Here is a 24848-nt window from a genome sequence, read left to right on the forward strand (position 1 = left end):
CCTACCGGGGTACGGGTTGGGGTGTGAAGAGCATGTGTCTGCTACTTCCGGTAGTAGGACAACAGGATCTTCCGGTTGCCATTCGTTGGGTCCGGTTGGTGCTGATGCTTACCAATCCACTTCTGGTTCCGCTTCCACGGCTGCGGCTTCCGGTGGCAGGATGGTATTGCCTTCCGCCGATAACACTTCGGTGTAGGCGGTCGGCACTCATCAGCCTCGGCTTCCGGTTTCGCTTCGGCGGTTTCCGGCGCCGTTGTACAGGCTACAACCATTTCCGCTTCCAGTTGTTCAGCTGGCATGAGGCAGGTTGATGGAGGATCCGTTCAAGGATGTCCAACTTCCGGGGTTTTTTCCCAATCATTTCCGGCTTCGGCCGATGTTGCCTCTGCGGGGTTGATTTCCGGATCTCACACTTTCGATGATCGTTGGGATACTCCGGAACAGGGTGATGAGGATGTGGAAGACGATGCCTCTGAGGCAGATGGGAATGCCCCTTTTTCGACTTCCGGTTAAGCTGCCAACTAAGTTGGCCTTAGCCGCAGAGGTCACTACACACTATTTCCCGGAGGGAGTAGCGGTAGCGTCGTCATCTGCTGTTCCTCCACCTTCAGCTTTGCTGATTTGAGCCTTCTCAGGAAAATCTTCGAACTTTAAGTTCTTAGAGCATCCCTCGGTGGCATTTGAACTTGCAAAAGTTTTCTCAAATGATTTTCATCTTCCACCACTTCCTTCGTTGGCAGCGCTCGGTGAAGCACCTGCTGTGGCATTGCCTTGGCCTGCGTCACCCGCGCAAGTAGCGCATCACTCGCTGAGCTCTATCCGTAGGCCTCGGTTAACACCAAGCCTAAGAACTTAACTTATTTTTTTGTTCTAACTACGGAACCGCTTCCGGTTACACCGTATTTGACGAACATCCTTTAGGATGGTTATAGCAAGGAGAAACTGTCTCTCTTTGCAAGGACAAGGATCTACGAGCTGTGGAAGAATGCGGCTGCACTTTTTTAGAATTATCGTCTTTGTCTGAGACTTTGATTCGTTATCTCTCTCGTGCAGTTACGTCCTCACTGGATCCCATTGTGTTCCTTCAGGACGCAGACCCAAAGGATGTAGCTTTGCTGTTCGCAGCTTGGGAGAAGGTCTCAGCTGAACGAATGGTTCTTTAGGCGAGACTTTAATCGCTTCCTTTCTCGAAGGTTCTCTTCTCGAACTTGATCTGCTGGACGCACTACATTAGCAGGCCAAAGACTTTTGGAGCTGGCATTTTCAAGAAACAAACCAAACGCAGCGGACCTCCCGCTCCTTGGTTCTCGGCGTCAGCTAACACTGGCCAGAGTTCGAAGTCTGGTTCGTCTTCTCGGGATAAGAATTGGCCTCGAACCTTCCCCAAGAACTAGCCCTCCTTCAGAGAGCGGGGGTCAGGCCGTAAGCCTAACCCTTAATGACGCTCCCCTGGTCAGAGCTTCCTATGGAGCACGCACAGTGCACATTGACCAGAACTCCTCCTGCTTTTCGTTTCCGGCCAGAGTAGAAGCCAGGGATTCTATTACAGGCCGGGGTCTCCCTTCTGCTGTCATTCCAAAAGGCTTGGGAGCATAGCGTCCGGTTCTAGATCTGTCTCATTTAAACCTTTTCTTAGAAAGAGAAGGTTTACAAGGGAGACACTCACTTCATTGAGGGAGGCACTGAGGCCTTACTATTGGGTCACTTTCATTGACCGAACCGACGCTTACTTCCACATTTTGATACTCAAAACAGATCGGAAGTAGCTACATTTTATTTTATTTTTTATTTTTTTAATTTTTTTTAAATTCAGAGCCTCAGTCAGGGCGCTGACTTCGATTCTAAGTCAATTGGAATACATGGCCGTTTTGATCCCTTTGGGTGAGTCTGTACAAGTGGCCCTTCAAGAAGCCCTGAACTCCAGGTGGAACCAGAATTGCAGGGCTGGAACATGTTAGTGTCTTTTCACGACTGGTTCACAGACACGACCAAACAATGAATACTCACGCCATTGCTCATGCAAGGTGTTCCCATTGGTTCTCCCTCCACCATCGAAGCTCCTCTTCACGGACGCATCTCTCATGGGGTGGGGGGCTCATATAGACGACCACACGACTTTCGGTCAGTGGACGCTGGCGCAGGCCTCTTGGCACATCAACATGCTAGAGATGGAAGCAGTTTTTTTGTCTCTTATAGAATTCCTTCCCCTTGTCAGGGTAGAACATGTGTTGATACAATCAGACAACACCACAGTGGTGTCTTATCTCAACAAGCAAGGGCGCTCTCGCTCACTATTGCTTTCACATCGAGCTTGCGAGATTCAGATGTGGTGTTACCACCACGAGATCTTATTATCAGCGAAGTACCTTTCTAGGAGGCTGAATAGCTTGGCGGACTCTCTAAGTCGGTCGGCCAAGATTGTCCACACAGAATGGACTCTATCTCACCACGCGCTTCTATGCCTCCGGGCGCATGTGGAGAAGCCGCTGATAGACTTATTTGCCACTCGGTACTATCGCCCTCGGCCGATGTTCGTCTCCCCATTCCCGGACCCCGAAGCATGGAAGATCATCGCTCTCGAAAATATTTTGAGCGGCCTGCCGGTCGCACCATAGGGGCTCTTTTAACCTTGGTTTCCAGACCTTCTAAGGCTGGCAAGAGGGCCCCCGTTTTCCGCTCAAGCTACACGGGTGGCAATTGTACGGGAATCATTAAGACGCTCAAGGGCTTCGGCCTCAACTCTGGATTTGGTCCAGAGATCCCATAGGGGTTCAACGTCTTCGATTTACACCTCACATTTGGCTGGCTTGGACCAAATGGCGTAATGTTAACGGAAAGAACTCCACTTCTTCCCGTTCAATGCAGGTGGCGAACCACCTATCCTGGCTTTCCGGCCAGGGAATTTTCTCCTACTTCTTTGAAGTAAGACGATACGCGATATCAGTTACACCGTAACAGCTAGGTCGCACTATTTCACTTGGGGGCGTTATCGCCAGCGTGATTAAGGGAGCCTCCCTTCGGTTTGCTGAAAAACAAATCTCCCGTCCCGATTTGGGATTTGCTCCTAGTTTTGGAGTATTTGAGATCGGATTCTTTGAGCCGTTACAAAAGCTAGCCTTGCTAATCTAACACGGAAAGCGGTCATGGTTACTCTACTAGCTTCTTCTAGAAGTGGGAGTAAGTGCATTGTCTGTCTGGTTTTGCTATAGACATCTCTTTGGAGAAGGCGCTTAGGTTTCGTTAAAATTTTCTCGCAAATAAGCAGAAACCGGATAAACCAGCTCCGATAATACAATTCAAACCGCTGAGCAATATTTTGGCTCCGTAAGAGCCATTTTTTAATCAATTGACCATTTCGAGTTTTGAAAGCTTTTCTGACTCACACTGTTCCGTTTAGATCACCAAAACAAAGGCTCTTGTTCATATCCATGAACACTGGTAGAGGCAATGACTTAACGAAGTCAACTTTAGCTAGATGGACTGCCACATTGATTAGGCATGCCTACAAGTTATGGCAAGAGAAGGGGGGGGGGGGGGGCAGTCAGTCCTCCCTCTTCAGGCATCACGGACTCAAGAAGTCAGAGTGTGGGCCTCTTATTTAGCTGTACTCAAGTATGGAAGACTTGCAGAAGTTATGTATGCAGCTTATTGGACGTCCAAGGACGTATTCATGAATTTCTATCTGCGGGATATATCAAGTACCCGCCATTATAGTACACATGGTCTGCCGGCTATAGTTGCTGCCGGACAAGTACTTACAAGATATTGACTGTGAATATTTCCCTACCACCTTAACACTTTCGCGACGGGACACTGATAAATCAGTAACAGCGCTGACACGCCCATGGACGGGACGCTTATAAATCAGTAACAGCCATACAGGGTACATGACTCGTGATTGCTTCCCGGTTTTTGAAGCTTGCAGTAAATTGAGTTGTTTCCCTTGACACACTTTGCGTGCCCTTCCGCCATATGCAAAATTAGCCTGATTTGTGTGGTTTTTTCGAGAAAAAAAATGAATCGAAGGCGAGCCTTGTCACGGGAGGAGATTCTCCGGATGTTGGATCTTGAGGACCCTGTAGATCATGATTCCGACGTGTTGTTTTCGCCTCAAGAAAGCGATAATAGCAGTGATATTGAGGAAGAAACAGTCCTGTTCAGTGTTGCTAGTATGAGTCGGCAAACTACACGTGTTAGGGTGGTACTGCATGAATCTTCGAATGTGTAGTTGCAAGGGGGGCGTGGCAGCACTGATAACAATGGATGGCTGGAGCGTCCTAATCCTTTTGGAAATGTTCATAGGTGTACAGTTGGGACTTTGTTGTGAAAATGTGACTTATATTCAATATGGATTACCTAGACATCATTTGGTGAGTGTCACAGTTTTGTTTCATTTGAGTCAGGATGCTGTGAGTGAATGCGGGATTTGCTTGTTTTTTTCTTTGTACTGTCTCCTTATTTCTGTGTAGAATTTTAACAATATTTCAGCTAATTCATAGGTTTTACACCTTGTTTGGTTATAAAATTATTTATAATACTTTCTGTTAAAAAATAACTTTTAAAAAAGCAGTGGAAAAGAAAACACACACAAAAAAACGTTAAAAAACACAAATTATCCCCCTTTCACCCCCCCTTTGCTAAAACAAATCGCGTGACAAACTTATAAATAGCACGACTGAACTGGGCATCCATTTTTTAATTAGTAAAAAAAATTTGGTGGTGATTGGACTTAATTCAAGCTTGCTAGACAGATTTCTTTACAGTTACTGATTTTTGGTAAGTTTCTTGGTGGCAAGCTTGGGCAGGCAGGACGTCAACGCCGTGGCAGTGCTAGTCACAATAGTGTTAATTAGTAATCTGCTATCTAGACTATGTGAGTTGGGTAAGAATATGTAATTTAATATAAAGTTTAAAAAATAAACTTTGATTTAATTAATATACTTACCAACTCACATACTGAATTCCCTCCCAACCTGCCCCGCATATTGTGTTAAAGGGGTATGTGTTTCAGAACGGAATGAGTGTCACCGGTGTATGTGCGGCGCATGCGCAGGATACCGGTAGGGGAGGTAACTACCATGGACCATGCCTTATATGGTATAGTTTTGTTTTTAAGAGTTACCTTCCGTGTTACCACGGATGAGTGCTTCAATACCTTAGCAACAAAATGAAGTTATTGCTATCTATGTGAGTTGGTAAGTACCCAAGTAACCTTCCCACATGGATCCCATGTGGGCCCCAAGTGGGATCCCACATGGTGACGTTGTGGGAAGTCCCACATGGGCGCCATGTGGGATTTGATTACGACTTCCAGTGGGAGCCCAGTCGGAAGTAAATGGGACACGAGTGGGAAACGGGTTGGACACGACTGGGAAACGGGTGGGGCACGAGTGGGATCAGGGTGGGCCACGAGTGGGATTCACGGGTGGAAAACGAGTGGGATTCAGGTAGGAAGCGAGTGGGATTCAGGTGGGAAGCAAGTGGGATTCAGGTGGGAAACAAGTGGGGTTTATATCGGAAACGTGTGGGACTTCTTCTTAATTCTTCTTCTTCTGACTTCCGTAGAGGACTGGGTTCTTGCGAGCGTCTCAGAGTCCTGCGAATTTAAAAATCATCAATGTATAAGAAAATAAAAAAACTGATACACACAGATACATATATTTAGTTTTTAATCACTCAAATCAACTTGACGCTGGATTACGAGCGCGCGCGCAGCCACGTGGGAAAGCCGTGTTGATGCGTTCATCAACCTTCGAGTTTGACAGTAATCCCACTAATCGTCTTCGCTTTGTTGAATATGAAGCCGCCATTATATTACTCGGTGTTCTTCAGATGTAATCTTTGATCCATGCACATGCAATACTCGCGCGCACGGAACGTACGTATTCACAGTATATTCGCCGGCAATTGTAGCAAATTTCAAACACTCTCAATCGGCAGGCCCAACGCGGAACTGAACAGGGCAGAATAATAGTCCCGCAGTGAAAACAAAAATCCTTGAAAATATTTAGTCATCACGTGAGTAAATAAACCATTCTAGAGACAACAGTTGTTATTAAGAGAACTGCAATAATTACACACATATAAAATACTTCGGTGTATTTTGAATGATAGTATTCTTCAACGTTTGCTACGATTCAAACGAGTCTAGTGTAAACAGCGTGTGCTGTGACGTCACCGATCTCGATGGGGCAACTTGCAGACTCGCGCAGTGTGACTCGCGCTCGCAGCGTCGGAACATTTTCCTCGCACGCTGTGTGGGAATGAAGAGGGAATTCCCACTTTTATCCCATTTTTGTCGAAGTGCAAGCTTGTTTCCCAGAGACTAAGGGATGGCCCAGGTCTACACCACTTTTTTCCCATAGCTTTGACTGTGGGAGTTCTGTGGGATGGGAGTGGGCCCCACTCTCCCATCCTCTTCCCACTTATTCACCACTGGGAAACCAGTGGGAATTCATTATGCGTGTTACTTGGGTATTTTAATTAAATCAAAGTTTATTTTTGAAACTTTATATTAGGTCACTCGATCAAGTGTCTCAGGAAACATTTTTGTTGTCATGTTCAGCCAAGTATCAATCCTGTCAATTTATATGCAACTGGGTCACAAGCAAAAAGTTATGGTTTATTTAATTGTGTTGTTATTTTCTTTTTTCTTTTTCAAAATTTGGAGGGTGTTGAGTATGAGGTTAGTGATGGTGGTGGGAAGGGGACCGGGGATGGGGCAAGTTTGTTTCTGGGAAACTCTTAGGGTCGAATAACTAAATGAATTGATATGTAAGTCGCATAAGGATCAAGTTTGGGCCAATAATAATTGGATAAATCAACGTCCTCTTGCATCATATTTGATGAGGGTAGAACAGCAAATAGTTTTCAATCATGTACAGTGGAACCCTCCTTTTAAGACCTAAAAATGTGGGGAAAAAATAGGTCTGAAAAAGGAGAGAGTCTTAAAAAGAGGGGTAAATTTATAGAGAACAAAAAGTTTCTGAAAACAGGGCCTTATAAGGTAGGGAGTCTTTTATTGGGGAGGGGGGAGGGGTCCACAATAATGGGACATAACGAAGGCGAGTTATGCAAGCATTTGCTTTGCTTTTTGAGTCACTTGAGAAAAAGTGACTCTATGTAATCGGTCAGTGTTAGTCTGTCCGGCCGGCCGTCCGGCCGGCCGTCCGTAGACACCACCTTAACGTTGGACTTTTCTCGGAAACTATCAAAGCGATCGGGCTCATATTTTGTTTAGTCGTGACCTCCAATGACCTCTACACTTTAACGATGGTTTCGTTGACCTTTGACCTTTTTCAAGGTCACAGGTCAGCGTCAAAGGAAAAATTAGACATTTTATATCTTTGACAAAGTTCATCGGATGTGATTGAAACTTTGTAGGATTATTCTTTACATCAAAGTATTTACATCTGTAGCCTTTTACGAACGTTATCAGAAAAACAAGGGAGATAACTAGCCTTTTCTGTTCGGCAACACACAACTTAACGTTGGGCTTTTCTCGGAAACTATAAAAGTGACCCGGCTCAAATTTTATGTGAACGTGACTCATTGTGTTGTGAATAGCAATTTCTTCCTGTCCATCTGATGCCTCATATAATATTCAGAACTGCGAAAGTGACTCGATCGAGCGTTTGCTCTTCTTGTTACATTTAGTCAGTACCCGTACTTGACTGAATGATTTAAACAACCCCTGCGAAATCAATCTCTAAGTCTCCAATGAGGCAATCGCTTTAAATCCTGTAGGTTTCATATAGGTCTGCTCATCGATGTGGCGGATTTTAAATGCAACTGAGACCGGTACCGTCCATATATGATTCCTATAGGTTTCATATATGATTCATTTAAGGTTTCATATGTGATTCATATATATAGATTTTATATATTATTCCTATAGGTTCCATACAAGATTCCTCTGGGTTTCAAATCTTATTGCAATAGGGATGTAGCTTTAGAGCCTACCCCTCTGTCCATTACATTAGTGTTTACAAGAGAAATAACAACAAAAGTGACCTGCTTAACACAAAGAAATGTTCTTGATATATTACTGAAACTAACGCCATTGCTTTTCATAGCTACTTTATATTTTATTAGAACATCTTAAAGGCACAGTAAGCCTCCCGTAAACCATCACAGATACTGTCAGGCTTTTACACACTCACCGCTTGAGAACATCTTAGGTGCCCTCCGTAAAGAGCGAGCAATTTTCAAAGAATTTATTTTTGCGTGGTTTATCTTACCCCTGAGCCATCGTGAACCCGTGTGATCTAGTTTCCTTTTTTTAACAATGTAGTCGTCAGTTTGTGATTTCCAATGCGACTCGCTGTAAACTTATCTGCAATAGCGCGTTATTATGTACCTCTGAATCTAAACGCAACACACGAACTCTAGCGATGGCTTTTGACTGTTCAGAGGAACTGGCGATAGGCATTACCATTGTCTGCTACGAGAACCACGACCTTGCGTGATCCTGCTTCCGGGCTTTTCTTTATTCAAACTTTCAAAACTTTGAATTGTACTGATCTTGTCTTGATGAAAACAGAATTCTTTTATGATTTAAGAATGTTTCTGTAACAAGCTGTCAATTTATTATTTAGATTTTAAAAGTTGGCACGTCGTAGCGCCAAAATGCACCGTCCGATTTTGTTATCAGACATTCCGCAAAATTAATTCTTGAAAAATTGCTCGCTCTTTACGTAGGGCACCTAGGATGTTCAAAAGCGGTGAGTGTGTAAATGAAAGATTGTTTATACTGTGTGTAAAAGCCTGACAGTATCTGTGATGGTTTATGGGAGGCGTACTGTGCCTTTAAGAATACCCTTTTATATTCAAGTATCTCTTAGTATGACTTTTGATTAGATGAGCGAGAGTGCGGGGGATGGGAGGGTGGTGACATACTGTACATAAAAAAACGCTCGCGCTGGACCCGAGTACTCTTCAGACTGGCTCGCTCAATAAATATAAATGTTTGGAATGTCTGTGGTGTGAATGTTGGTTTCTGACCAGAAATGCAGATCTATCTCTGGCCGATTCATAGATTCAACCTACAAACTGCGACCTCATCTGTGATCAGATATGTTTCAACAAGGATTAAACGGATGAAATTAACCACATGCAGTTTATTCTTCAGAAAAATGCACACAAAAAATGGGTTGGATTCGGTGATTTGTACATAAATGTCTTCCTCGCGATAGATTCGCTTATTATTTTGTCTTATGAAGCCGTCATCAACACGAACACAATGATTGCAGAAGCAAACTCTGTACCTACACGACCGAGACACAAGACTGATTATTTCACAGCTGCAATGAGAAAAGAGAACAAAGACGTTTTGGGTAAGCTTACTCACGTCAGGTCTTCACTGACAAGCTAGGAACAGACGGAAAATTCCGAACAAAAGTAAATGACGTCAAAGTCTCTTTCGCTTTGCGTGTAACTTTGTCATGACGTATTTTTGTGTGACGCGTTCGGCTGTTCTATCAGGTCAATGGCTGCGTGTTGCCCCGCCGGTGTGAACTCCTCCTACGGCCAAGTCGTTTTTGTGGTTTATTTCGCATTTAGGTCCCAGGTAACATTATGAAGTTTTAATACGATCAATCGGACCTATTATCAAGTTAGTGTATCAACTTTTGAACGAACTGCGCCCAGTAGTTTCCCAGCAATAAGCTGTTAAGTGGAGACAGACAGACACACAATTAAAGTCTGCTGAGCCCTAGTACTAGCGTACTCGGGGATAAAGGGAAAGTTTGTGTGCGCGCCTGTGTGTGTTTTTAATCTAAGACAAATGTCGCCAATGTTTTTACAGAGTGACGTTAAATGAACGATTTTAAGAAAAGAAATATTGACTTTGTTGCAGTGCTGTCAAAGAACAACAAGCCTGTAAATACAAGCATCCTGAATCCTCACGTTCATTTGCTGGGAGATGATGCTGCCTGTATTGCCTATGTGCGCCTCACACAGTGCATTGACAGGTAAAGGACCACAAGAAATGTATTGTACAACTGCACAGTGCCACACATGTTCTACATTACTCCTCATAAAAAAAGTACACATACATTTAGCTGTAGATCTTTGTGGTGCGGCGAGTTATATTAAAACCAAGTATAATGCCAGAAAGGTCATTCATTCCCCTACCGTATGAAATAAAGAGTTTCATTTTTCATTAATTAGTGTTTATGCCGTGGACTGGAGACCTAGGACACCCCCCAAAAGCAAATTCGCAAAAGCAAAATTTGCAGACACTAAAATACACACAAAAATCAAAATAAGTACTAGCTGTAAAAGCAACCCCTTTTTAAATCGCAAATGGAAGAACAACTCATTTTCTACGCATATAAATTACTTTGGTTCAGCTATTGTGCCTAGCAGGGTTGTTTTGCCATTTTGAAGAAGACTGGTATCAGAAGCCATAAAAGGCATGTTATTGCGACATTTTGTGTGTGCTATATGTGGTTAAAAAAAAACGTAGGTTTGTAATGGCTCCTTGTATTGCTTTTATATTTGACATGAATATTGTTAATACAATTGCAAAAAAATGTGTAAAATATGGCGTTTTGATGAGTTTGGTGGACATTCTGGAACTTTTCAGAAAAGTTTGATTAAACTGTAATATAACTCTTTTCAGTATATGGTTGCAAAAATTCAGCATTTTGCAAACTTCAACACAAATGAATATTACAATTGGGGATCAGTTTTGGTACAAAAGCAACAACGTGCTTGGGTGGAATGTTAATGTGAACGCAAAAGAACAATTAGGAAAACCAGGTCTTCCAACATCAAAACCCAGTCCAGCGCAGCAGACTGATCGAACTGGCACGCTTATTATCGCTGCAAGTGACGTGACAGTACAGTCAGCTGCGCTGGACTGGGTTTTGATGTTGGAAAACCTGTTTTTCGTAATTGTTGTTTCGCGTTCACATTTTTCTACCACCTAAGCGCGTTGTTAGTACCAAAATTGATCCTTAATTGTAATATTCATTTGTGTTGAAGAGTGCAAAATGCTGAATTTTTGCAACCATACTGTAAAAGGTTATTACAGTTTAATCAAACTTTTCTGAAAAGTTCAAGTTCGTCCAACAAACTCATCAAAACGCAATGATATTTTACACGTGTTTTTGCAATTGATTTATCAATACTAATGTCAAATTTAAAAGCAATACAATGACCCATTACGAAACAACTGGGTTTTTACCCACATAACACACACAAAATGATGCCAAGACAGGCCTTTTATGGCTTCTGACAAGGCTGACACCAGTCTTCTTCAAAATGGTAAAACAACCCTGCTAGGCACAAGAGCTTAACCTAATAAATTTGTATGGGTAAAAGGTGAGTTGTTTTTCAATATGAGATCAAAAAGAGGGTCACTCTTGCTTTTTTTTAATTTGTGTATTTTAGTGTCTGCAAATTTGCTTTTGAGAATTTGATTTTTTGTCGTAGGTCTCCGGTACACTGCATAAACACTAATTTATGAAAAATTAAACTCTTTAATTCATACGGTAGGGGAATGAATGACCTTTCTGGCAATATACTTTGTTTTAATATAACTCGCCGCATCACAAAGATCTACAGCTACATGTATGTGTGTACTTTTTTATGACAAGTAGTGTAGTATGACAGGCAAAGAGATCATTCTTCTTCTTCTTAATTTTTTTTAGGAAATCCCTGTACAGGGCAACTACCCTCATTGAGAGTGAGTGAGTGAGTGAGCATGCATAAAGTACCTTCTATGATGCTGAACCTGCTTTTGTGGGAACAGAAATTTGAAACATTTTCTTTTCAAAATGTCCTCCTTACTGTAGAAATTGTGAGTCATACAGACAATTCTATGAGTAATAAGTGTATGAACTTTCAGATATCTGGCTCGGATATTTAAAATCGAATGACGTCATATCCAAGGCCAGTTCAGTGCCTTTTAATCCAAATGAATGAGCACACTTTTTCATCTATTCTTATCCATATTGAAATAATATTCTAGAAGTTTCTGAGAGAGGGGAGATCAGAAACACCCGGGTGAAGCTGGGCCCTGACTGCTATAGTAATTGTAAAAAGAAAAAGAAAAGAAAAAAGAAAAAGAGTGGTAGAAGCAGTGTGTGTGTGTGTGACCAGGGGTGGACAAGGGCGGGGTGCACTGGGTGAACGAGCACCTCCCTGGCCAGCAAAAAAAAAAAAAAGAGGGATAAAAAATCTGATATCTTTACTTGGGAGTTTGGTAAGATAAGTTCTTGGCAATTTGTAATACCCCCATTCCACACAACCGTTCTAGGTCCCGTTCCCGTACCGACCAAGGACGGCTGCCACAACAATGGAACGCTACGCAAACGGCCGTTTTTGGCATCTTTGAGCAGCGTCTGACCATAGTGGCAGTCGTCCCCAGGACGGCTGGAAACGAAAGCTAGAACGGATGTGTGGAATGTGGGTATGACAACTCAGTGTGTGAGAGCGCTACCGTTGCGTTACCGTTGTTTTAAGTTTCTTTAACGATCCAAGCGTTCCGTTACCGATGGGTTAAGGTTCCATTACCGTTCATTCTGATCGGGAGGGGAACGGCTAAAATTTTTGAACATGCAGCCCAAACTCAACCGTCCCTACCGACCCTTCCGTCAAAGCAGTTCCGTTAACGATCATTTACGTTCCATTGCGGTTCCCTCCCGATCCCTCCCGTGCCCGCACCGTTCCTAGGTCGGTACGGGAACGGGACCTGGAACGGTGTGGAATGGGGGTATAAGCTCATGCAGATGGCACCAGACAGATCCTCACCATTGCCTCACCATTTTGCTTCCTTCTAACAATTTTTTTTTTTTTGGGGGGGGGGGTCACTCGCATAGCCCCCGTACCCCCCTATCAGGTTCTGGTGCACTTTGCGTCCTCGATTTACACTTTTAAATTCTAAGTATACCCTCCTTACAAACTCCCTGATCCACCCCTGGTGTGTATTTGTGTGTGTATGTGTGTGTGTGTGTATAGAGCGATTCAGAGAAAACTACTGGACAGATCTTCATGAAACTTTGCACACACATTTTTCCAGATGATATCTCAAGATCTGTTATTTCTTTTTCAATAAATTTCCTTGATGGTAACATATCCGGCTCAGTTTGATAAAAGTTAAGGAAGCACTGTGGCAATCCCATTTTCAAACCAAACTGATTGAAATGTTAGTCAAATGTTATTTTACTCAAGTATCAACTAAGGGATTGCATTTCAACACACAATCTTAAAAAAATAATTCAATACTTTGTGGAATGGTTAAAAACAGTGTGTTTGTGTTTGTGTGTGTGTGTGTCACAGTGCGTGTGTAGAGCGATTCAGACAAAATTACTGGACAGATCTTCATAAAACTTTGCACACACATTTTTCCAGATGATATATATCCAGATCTGTTATTTCTTTTTCAATAAATATCCTTGATGATTAGATATGTGTCCCAGTTTTATAAAAGTTAAGGAAGCACTGTGGCAATTCCATTTTCAAAGCAAACTGATTAAATTTGTAGTCAAATCACAAATGTTATTTTACTCAAGTATCGACTAAGGGATTGCATTTCAATACACAATCTTAAAAATTAATTCAATACTTTGTGGCATGTTTAAAAACAGAGTGTGTGTGTGTGTGTGTGTGTGTGTGTGTGTGTGTGTGTGTGTGTGTGTGTGTGTGTGTGTGCGCGCGCGCGTGTGTGTGCAGCAGGCATGGGAATTGTCCGCGAAGTCGCGGATTTCCGCGAAAACAAAATTACGTGTCAGCAAAAATAAAACCGCGGCAAAAAGAAGGTAAATTAAATTGTATGTATACTATTGTCTGTCTATCCATTATTTGCTTACACAAGAACTATCAAAATATTGGTCTGTGAAAGGTTCAGTGAAACAAGATCTTTTGTTCTCTTGATGTGTTATGGACTCACTGGACTATCACTCACGGACACAAAGACATACACGTCTTTCTTTCTCCATTCCGTCCAACAACAGATGTGACAACAGCAGAAGATACAACTGGCATGGCAAACTTTATTTCTGTGTTCAGCATCTTCTCTCCTCCTCTCCGCCTACCCGACCGAAGCCGGTGGCTACACGCCACAATATACAGTTGACTACATCTCCTCAGTTAGTGGAGCACACTACAAAACATGTCCACTCTCTCTCGCGTCTCTCCGAGTTCTCTCACCCTCTAACATATACACACATAATTCAACTTTAACTTGGGTAACAAACATCCAATCAAAATCCTAGTAACTATTAGTAACACAACATTCTAAGATGATAAGCCATTCCATTGGTTAAAGACAAGAAGAAAGGGGGGGGGGGGGATAAACAACTGACCACCTGCCAGCGATCCATCCGACAAAGGAATTAACACCCTCTTAGCGAGGCTTTCAACTTAGAACAGATAATGGCATTACACAAAACATAAAGCGATCGGCAACATGAACTACAAACACTAGACTGGACAATGACAAAAACTTTACTCTATAATTGGTGACTGGTCGCCCTGTCACAGATCTAAAAGGCTAAAATTTGTTTTCCTTCCGGGGGGATTCGCCCCCCTGGTCCCCCCGAGGGTGCTCTGCCCCTGTACCCCGCCGGGGCCTATGCGGCCCCTGGACCTTGGCCTATTTTCAGAGGTTTTTTTCTATTTTGGAATTCCCATGCCTGGTGTAGAGCGATTCAAAGAAAACTATTGGACAGATCTTCATAAAACTTTGCATACACATTTTTCCAGATGACATATATCCAGATCTGTTATTTCTTTTTTTAATACATTTCCTTGATGACAACATATTCGGCTCAGTTTTATAAAAGTTAAGGAAGCACTGTTGTAATTCCATTTTCAAAGCAAACTAGTAGAAATTGTAGTCATGATCTTTTACTCAAGTCTTGATTAAGGGATTGCATTTCAACACTCAATCTTACAAATTAATTAATTATTTTGTGGAATGTTTATAAACAGATTACAAAATGACTGCATTGTGTTCTATGTCAGTGTAAATTGCTGTCCTTGCAAGAATGAAGTCCAAAGTAAGATGTTTCTGATACAGGAACAAATTGCAAATGAAAGAATTCAGCAGTAACACTAACAGGAATACAGTCGTAAATAATTCAGGAACATGTTTATTCAGATCTTTCCAGTTGATTGATATGAGTTTGTGAATAATAAAATTTTAAAAAGCTAGTTCTATATTGCACCTGTGATTGAGTGTGGGAAAGTGCTCATTGACAGACTGAATTAAAACAACACTGATATGCTTCTATTTGATAGTTCCTGGTTATAATCTGGGAATTGTTACACTCTCCTCGATCGAGTCAGTTGCCTTTGTCAGGCTTGGAATTATAGATTTTATCAAGAACATGTAAATATCCCTGATAGTAAACCTCAAAGTTTAAAATAAGATACCTGAAGCGTTTCAAACAGAAGCATACAAATGAATATAATTAATTGGCTCTAATGGGCTTTGTGTTGATTGTACAATGATGAATTTATGGTGTTGTGAATACAAAATTGTTACAAGTTTTGCATGTTTGCTTGAAGCAGGACAGGCCTGCCAGTCACCATGCAGTCGGAAGAGACACGCATCTGGCAGCGTAAGGACAGCAAGTGGCAGAACGTGCACTTCCACCGCTCAAGTTGCAGCACCACCCCGCAGGGCAAGTAGGGCTGTGGCTTACCAACCAGTAAGGGCTGAACCAGTCAGCTTTTCTCAGCTGTGCTCGTCATCCTTTCCCTTTGGTGAATCAGGCTCAGGAGCTATGCTGCTCTTTACTGTACTGCCACTCTGCTGTCAACCAAAGGCTTTTCTTCTCCATCTTGCTCTTGCCACAGTGACTCGGGGTTGATTTTGGCGTTGTTAGGGGGTCAGCAATGAGAAGTCTCATCTGCTTGAAAATACCTTCCCCCTTTTCCTCCCAACCTCCTTTGTTCACTTGTGAGGCTTTCATGCTGATTCACAGCGTGCATGTGCATGGATTGATGTTTCTCCCTTCTTCATGCTCTTCTCAGAAACTTTTTTCTCAGTTTTAAAGACAAAATGTTGATGTCTTTTTTACAACTGCCACAAGTGTTAAATGTAATTTGAGTGTGTATTTACTTCTTTTTTTCTCCAAGGTTAAAATATTTCATTTTGGTGAATACTACATTGATGTAATGACTTGATTTTCTGTATTGTTTATGTATTTAATAATATAATAATCAATATTTCCCATTTTCTTGAGATTTTTTCGTTGTATCTGATACAGATCTGTCGTAACAATTTTGAATGATTCATGGTTTGAACCAAGTGTTTGGAATGGTGTGTAACCAAGTGTGCTTCAAGGAGTTGGTCCTCTTGGTGACTCAGCGTATATTTTATTTAGCTTTGCTAATGCAAGAGATGATTGTTAAACAGTGCAATTTTTGAATATTCCAGAAGCCAATTTTTGTTTTTATCACTGTTGCTTTGAAATCATCTTGCTATGTTTCAATAGGTCAGAGCAAGCTGCAATTATTTTTTTGATTTTCCTGATCATCAGGTTTTGAAAAAAGGGAGATTCTTCAACTTGTAATAAGTATTTTTGCCCCATAGAAAGGTTGTCAGATTTTAATGTGAAAACAATTGTGTCATGGCTGTGGTATTCGTTTTTAGCAAATTCAGATGGTTTTTGGTGGTCTCCAGACTGGGTTTTTTCTTTTTCTTTAGTAAGTTGCAGTATGAGGTTAAGATCTATTTGTTTCGCTTGTTATTATTGAGGGGATACTTGCACATAATACAGGACAGAACACAGTAAAGCAATCTGAGGGAAGGCAGCAGGGAATGCAGTGCAATAGTAGTTGTTTTTTTGTGGGTTTTTTTGGTGATGTTCCTTGCCTACTTGTCTGCCATTTCTCTTTTCAGTTGTATTGCTGACTGCTGCAACTTCCAGAGAGTTGTTAAGGAATCAATTTGTAGGATGAGTTCCCCCCCCCAAATACAGTCTCATTAAACTTTTAGAAAAGGTGGGCAGGTCAAAAATTACACTGTCAAAGTCGTTAAAATGTGAAAACAGATAAAATTAATAAGCAGAAAACTTGAGTGTAGGAACAAACCAGCTTGTACAAGGAAGGCTGTGATTTATGTTTTACAGATTTTACAGACAGTGCCATTTGTAGCTGTTGCATATAGTGAGTGACGGTTGTAAATCACATTGTTGTAGAGACTGCATGGTTAGTGCAACTTTGAGGAAAACATTAACTTAAAACAATTGCATGACTTGAGTCATTGCATTTTAGAACAAGTGATGAAGGATTTAATTTTGGTCCTTGCTCAGTCACTAACAATGAGTTTGTTAGAGAAATGGGATCTTTACTCCAAATCACAAATGAAGTGGTTATAGAAGAGAAAACAAACAAAACTGACGTACTCGATCTCGAATGGATGTAACACAAGGGAGTTAAATATACTCGAGTCTTAGTGATTTCATGTAGAATACGTACAGGGTGACCCACAAAAAATGGCACCCATAATAATGCTAATAACTTATACATATGTGGATCAAATTACTTTATATTTTGTGTACATTAACTTCAGCTTACGAATGACCAGTCTACACAGTGGCAAGTTTATAGGTCAGTTGGTCTGTTTTTTGTGCACTTTAATTTTCACACAAAAAATCCTGAATACAGGGATCGTCTCAACTGTGCGAGGTATGACATATGGATATATCGATATATATACCCATTACCTGATTTAAACCCTCCAGACTTAATTTGACCTATTGGATTATTTTAATGTCGGAGAATACAAATCACCACCCCCCACCCCCCACCCCCAATCATCAGTGACCTGAAAACAGCAATTACAGCTGGGTTGAGAGCAATCCCTAGATGGGAAAGCGTTCATGTCATTCACAATTTTGGAGGGGTAATTTAATGCATTTTGTAGAGAAGGTAATAGTCTGACTGTTTTACCTAGGACAGGAAACTTTGTAGAATGGTTGTGAAGAAACTGAAGTTCATTCACAACAATTATGAAGATATTCGCTGAACTCTGGCTGAAAAAATTACCCCCTTCGCTGTAAAGTCACACTTGCACAATGGCACAAATAACTCATCTACAGTCGAACTCGCTTAAGACGAATCACTGGGGATCGGGAAATAAGTTCGTCTTAACCGAAATTCGTATTAAGAAATTCGTCGACGTCGTGTAAAATTTCTAGCTTTCTCTCAAGAGAGATCGCTCGTTTCTTCTTGTTCTCTGTCAAGATGCGGCTAAAACGTTACCTAAACTTGAATAGCATTCACCTAATGGAAGTCGCCGCGGATTTTCATTTCGCTCGATTAGTGATTACCTGTACTTTATTAGCTCTCTACTCAAGACTCTGCGCTTTTCTCTTTCTTTCGCGAATCTTCGTTTGTCAACAAGTCGTTGTGACAAGATAGCGTACAGAGAAACACCGGATGTATCAGGATCTCGCACGCGCGAGATTTCGTTTTTTTGTGTCTTGCGATAGTTGGAGGAGCGAGAGCCGCCATGTTGTGTTTTCGTCTGCTCGAAATGTGCGCAAAAATCGTAAATCATCCCAAAAAAGCTTATTCCGGGACTACATGTGTGTGTTGGTTACAAATTGTGTGTGTGTGTGATATTTTTCTTCAAACTTTTTCACTTTTCTTCTTTGTTTCACTTGTTTATTCTCGGTGACCTCCCTTGGACACCAAATAAACATGGCAGAATACTTGCATTCCGGCGACTTTGACACATTCAAACTTCTCAAATTCCCATGATATGTCGATCTCGGGACGAGTTTTAAAGATTTCGTCATAAGCGTGAGTAAATTACAGACATTATGCATGCTTGGGAATCCAAAAAGTGCTCGTTATAAGCATAAATTCGTTACAAAGAATTCGTTTCAAGCATTTTTTTTAAGCATGAAGAAAGAGGTATTCTGTTGGGAACTTAAAACTAATACGTTATAAGTCAAAATTCGTAACTAGCGTGTTCGTTTTAGGTGGGTTCGACTGTATGACATGAACGCATTCCTCAATGAGAAATGCCCTGATCCTGCCTGTATTTGCTGAATTCAAGTCACTGATTGTCTAATGTTTTTTATGGTACACTAGGTCCTTTAAATAACACAAAAGGTTACAATCTGGAAGGTTTAGATCGGGTTAGTTTGGCTACCGCGCAATTTCAAACCTCGTACTGTTGAGTCAATCCTCAAATTCAGATTTGTTCTCGGAAAGAACACAAGAGTCACATCATTTAACCTACACATTTTGTGGACAGGTCATGCATTAGCTGAAGTTATTGAACACCGAATATGAAGTAATTCGGTGAACAGATGTGGAAGTTATTTGCATTTTTGTTGGTAGCATTTTTGGGGGGTCACGCTGTTTTTCCACCCATGACCATGCAATGTCTTTCATTGGATACATTGCTGTGCCATTTTATTCTGTACAGTGACGATAATGGCAGTTTTGGCCATTATGACCAAGTATTTTAAGTTGAAAGAATAATGGGAATGACTTTATTGTAAAATTAAAATTAAAATTTGGTTGATTAATTATGGATTTGTCCTGTAAACTCTTGCACAGAATGTTGATTGTGAGAATACACTATGCGTGTGGATTTTCTTTCGGATGGTTGAAGAAGATACTATTGGGGCCTAGATGTGAAGTTCAATGTAATTGATCCCCCCATCTCTCTCTCTCTCTCTCTCTCTCTCTCTCTCTCTCTCTCTCTCTCTCTCTCTCTCTCTCTCTCTCTCTCACTCTCGGAATTGCTGGTATCTTCACATTTATGTCCGTCTACCTTTTTGCAAGTTTCTGTTTTCTTTTGTTTGCTCATCAGCCAATGGAGCTTTCTTTGTGTTTCTCAAAGTTAATATGATAATAATGATTGATATTACTTTACTGGGTTGTCAGTGATTTTCTCCTTGGTATTTATATGAATACTATATGCCATTTTTGTTGGTTAGTTTTGTGTGTGAGTTGTTGTTGACATACTTTTCACCCTTCTTGCTGACAGATAACAGGAGGTGCAGCTTGTGATTGTATTGCCCTCACCCCTCCCTCTAAATGATCTGATACATGTGCAGTTGTCCAGTCGTCAGGATTCGGCAGATGTTTTATCACTGGGTGTTTGAATTGAGAGTTCTTCTGCATAAAGCATAGTTTCAGCCAGCACAGCTTTTTCTTCCTTTGCAACACTATGACAGTGTGTTGTTCCTTACTTTTCAATTTGTGTCTTCGGGTTTTGTTGAGTTTCTAGCTAAAGCCATCAAATTTCACACACTCGTAGGTAATTTTGATGATCTTCAGAAAAGACACACATTTGGCCGGTTTTCATTAAATTTCAAGATCACAGCATGAAAATGTTTGGTGGAGAAGATCAATCCTGGATGCAACTGGGTAAAAAAAAGAAAAGATAATTGGACGGTGAAATCGTGGTACCTCGTGAGTGACTTTTGGCGCGAAAAGAGGTAAATTTACTGCCATAGTGTTCCTTGATTTGTTTGCGCATTTTCTGACGAAAGGTTGTATAGATTCTAGTCTTTTAAGCGCTCTTTTATTGCAAATGTTGGAACCTCACATCTAAAAAAAAAAATGGTTAAAAAATCCAAAAACAAAACCACGTACGGTATTTTATGAGTTTCCGTTCAGTAAGTTTTGATTTTGAGAGTCCGTGTATGAGCACTTCCGAGTTTTCCGCAGCACTGATTTGGCGATAAATGATGCAATGCGTGCTTTCTGCACACATGCATTGCCTGCATCTGTGAAAGGCTCATACTGTTCATTTTTATCGCGTATTCCCCTTATGAAAAATATTAATCTTTTCTAAATTAGAATCCAGTTCAGGATGGAGTAGGAATGGCTCACTTCATTCATTCTGGCTGTAGAAAGTCATGCAGATTTCCATGCATATTCGTGGCCTGATACCAAAATACACAAGGATAAGTTGGGCAGAAAAATGGACAAATGGTTGAAGAAGATACTATTGAGGCCTAGATGTGAAGTTCAATGTAATTGATCCCCCCATCTCTCTTTCTCTCTCTCTGTCTGTCTCTCTCTGTCTCTGTCTCTCTCTGTCTCTCTCTCTCTCTCTCTCTCTCTCTCTCTCTCTCTCTCTCTCTCTCTCTCTCTCTCTCTCTCGGAATTGAGCGGTATCTTCACATTTATGTCTGTCTACCTTTTTGCAAGTTTCTGTTTTCTTTTGTTTGCTTATCAGCCAATGGAGCTTTCTTTTCGAGTCTTTTTACCTTTTTCCTTTGTGTTTCTCACGTACTCCTCCCATCTAATCGTCTGTCCTGTCCTTTCCTCTCAGTTTCGCAGATTCCTGAATTGTCTACAGAACTACTAATGTACTAGCCCTTTTTGGAAAAAGGGGGGGGGGGGGGTGGGGGGTGGCTCATCAGTGGCGTTTTCTCTCGTGTTAAGGACTTGCGTGATGATGTATATTTGATTTTGATGGAGCTGTCACATTTTGCAATCTAAGATAGATTGGGATGGATGATAAAGAAGAATGGTCAGTCCCTGGTGACAGCAGTGACAAAGAACCAACACAACATGACACCACCGACAAGTCAGAATTTAACTGCTGCAGTTGGAACCTGTTCTGTTGGCAATGGTCCGAAAAAAAAGGATTCCAGTTAATATCGGTGGCAGCACCGGAACATTCGATGACTGGGTTTGTTATCAGTGTAATAATACCTTAGTCAACGACAGCAGTAAACTGATGAATGATTCCATTTGTATATTCTTTTAGGAAGAAAGCGTTTTTCTCAACTCTGATGACATTTGCGCTGCTTCAAACAGCTCCATGTTCGGTGTGTTTTTGACTCTGTTCTACATACTGTATTACACCCAACAGAGACATATAAGCGTAATGCATACCTGTAAACCACAAACTTCGTCATTGAAGGCAGCAGGTTCACTCGGGCAAATGACGTCATATTGAAAGGAGAGAGATTATAACATCACCTTGCGACTTTCTTTTCCCCAAACACAGTAAAGATTTGGCCTCAAGCTTATTTTTGTCTTCTCATAACTCTCTCTCTCTCTCTCTCTCTCTCTCTCTCTCTCTCTCTCTCTCTCTCTCTCTCTCTCTCTCTCTCTCTCTCTCTCTCTCTCTCTCTCTCTCTCTCTCTGAGTCTCTCCCCTTGTTCAATAAAGAAAGTAGAGAGAACAGAGCGTATTTAGTGCAATCGGTTGACTGAATGGTATAATCACGCCATAGCGTTCTTGCTTTTCTTTCACATACCTTTTCCCTTTTTTGACTGGTTTCTGGACAGCAAACTCTCAACAATTTTCTTTTCATCCCAAAAGCGATCTTTGGAATTGCCTAACGTAGGCCCGAGGAATTCATGCATCAACTTACATCAAGCAATGAATGTCATCACTTCGCATAACTTATGGTCTCGGTATTTCGTAAGCCTTGTATATTTCTTGTAAAATGACCCTCAAAGCTAACCGAGATGCGCCTCACCAGCAGGTGGTCATTTGCTTTTGTAACCAGTGTTCATCGAGAAATGATGACCGGTAATTTTTAATGGGACAGTGCAGGGTCACAGCATTGCTGAAGCAACAATTTGTCTTTTTGTCTCAGATTACGATATAAACAGTCAAAAGCTTTACACAACTTTCTCGCAGATACGCAGCCATCACATACCTTTAATGTTGTCATCCAAACGAAACGGTATGTAGTTTGCCAGTACGTATCTCACGCGAAAATGTCATTAACATTTCCCTTGAACACGTTCTGGGCTCAAGGCCGTGTGCCGTATGTCACATACCATCTTTTACAATTTTCTTAGGTCATCACACACAATGTCTTGACCTTAAGTACCCAAAACAGAAAGAATTTCCCCCCTCGCCGAGACTAATCGACTTCAATGTAGGCTTTTGATTTAATTCGTTCACGTGCGGGACTTGATGTGAGCGTAAAGTAGAGCGACTCATACCTGCCCGGTGGCAGTCCAAAATTAATTCGTAAAACAATTTGCAGTTTTTGACTCCTTGCATGAAAGTCGATGAAACTTGGTATTTTTTCAAACAGAAAGCTGCCCGAGGCATGACTGAAAGCCCTTGGGGCTCCCTTCACCTGGAGTTGACACGTCCAGTAACTTTAATGAGTGGGGGCATTCTGACCAACCACAAAATCTGTTTCATTGAAACGCCAACTTCATTGAATTACAATGGTTTTTGAGTCACTTGAGAAAAAGTGACTCTATGTAATCGGTCAGTGTTAGTCTGTCCGGCCGGCCGTCCGTAGACACCACCTTAACGTTGGACTTTTCTCGGAAACTATCAAAGCGATCGGGCTCATATTTTGTTTAGTCGTGACCTCCAATGACCTCTACACTTTAACGATGGTTTCGTTGACCTTTGACCTTTTTCAAGGTCACAGGTCAGCGTCAAAGGAAAAATTAGACATTTTATATCTTTGACAAAGTTCATCGGATGTGATTGAAACTTTGTAGGATTATTCTTTACATCAAAGTATTTACATCTGTAGCCTTTTACGAACGTTATCAGAAAAACAAGGGAGATAACTAGCCTTTTCTGTTCGGCAACACACAACTTAACGTTGGGCTTTTCTCGGAAACTATAAAAGTGACCGGGCTCAAATTTTATGTGAACGTGACTCATTGTGTTGTGAATAGCAATTTCTTCCTGTCCATCTGATGCCTCATATAATATTCAGAACTGCGAAAGTGACTCGATCGAGCGTTTGCTCTTCTTGTTGTGTTGTTATTTTCATTCTTATTTCTTCAAAATTTAGAGGGTGTTGAGTATGAGGTCTGTGATGGTGGTAGGAAGGGGGGTGGGGGTGGAGCATTAGTTTGTTTCTGGGATATTCAAAATGTATTAAAAGCTGTAACATGCAAGTAATGCGTGCATGGTAGCCTTGTGTTTTCGAACTACATAACTTTCAATTGATCTATTTCCGTCATTTTTACATGCAGAACCACCAAAATAACAAGGTGCACAAAGCATAAGCTAGTCCACATCTGTATTACACGAAATGTGTGCTTGGGGGCATATCATATCATATCAATAAAACAGCTTTGAATGCACAGTTTTGGTTTCTGGCAGCAAAATTGTGAGCTATATTTTCAATGATCACTTTAATGCAGCAAAACGAGGATTATATGAGGTACATGTAAGACGCCAACTTTAGTTACATCATGCATTTTGGGAAGCTGTTTAAGTGATATTTCTAGACCTATACCCTTCTTCATGTTATGAGGACCATAGATTTTGTGTTATGCTTGCAAAACACGCTGTGTTTATTTATCCGGCGTGGGGTTTATTGAAACAAATTTTTAATTTGTGACAACTTTAACCCGAGCAATTAAAAAAATAAAAAGTAGTAGTTAAAGCTGCACACATCCTTCTCCATAGGTAAGCATACTTTTTTCCCCTGAGTTGGTTATAATACACATGCCTGATAGAAACAGGATCCAGGTGACCCAGATTTGTGACAAAAAAGTAACTGGACTATGCATTGTGCCCTGACAAAACTAAGAAATTGAGACATTACCAGTACCCCCCGCGAGTTAGGGGGAGTCCCATATTGGTTGGGACCAGAAAGAATTTACCCGATGCTCCCTAGCATGTCGTAAGAGGCGACTAACGGATTCTGTTTCTCCTTTTACCCTTGTTAAGTGTTTCTTGTATAGAATATAGTCAATTTTTGAAATAGTATGTAAGAAATGTTAAGTCCTTTGTACTGGAAATTTGCATTCTCCCAGTAAGGTAATATATTGTACTACGTTGCAAGCCCCTGGAGCAAATTTTTGATTAGTGCTTTTGTGAACAAGAAACAATTGACAAGTGGCTCTATCCCATCTCCCCCCTTCCCCCGTCGCGATATAACCTTCGTGGTTGAAAACGACGTTAAACACCAA

The 24848-nt window shown here is 41.3% G+C and overlaps 1 protein-coding gene across 2 annotated transcripts in view; it reads left to right on the forward strand.

Moving 5' to 3' along the window:
- The window catches only part of LOC138955403 (calcium/calmodulin-dependent protein kinase type II delta chain-like), a 396239-nt gene extending 374157 nt beyond the window's left edge, over window positions 1-22082 (forward strand). Inside the window, exons 16-17 of one of the 2 annotated variants that reach the window (XM_070327018.1) lie at window positions 9857-9971; window positions 15520-22082. In XM_070327018.1, coding sequence (XP_070183119.1) covers window positions 9857-9971; window positions 15520-15643 — 239 coding nt within the window. In that variant the 3' untranslated portion in view covers window positions 15644-22082. The remainder of the gene's footprint in view (window positions 1-9856; window positions 9972-15519) is intronic. The other variant, XM_070327025.1, reaches the window with a different exon arrangement.
- The last annotated feature ends 2766 nt before the right edge of the window (window positions 22083-24848 follow it).

The sequence above is a fragment of the Littorina saxatilis genome, linkage group LG2 (genome assembly GCF_037325665.1).
Source record: "Littorina saxatilis isolate snail1 linkage group LG2, US_GU_Lsax_2.0, whole genome shotgun sequence".
In the NCBI taxonomy this organism is placed as follows: domain Eukaryota; kingdom Metazoa; phylum Mollusca; class Gastropoda; order Littorinimorpha; family Littorinidae; genus Littorina; species Littorina saxatilis.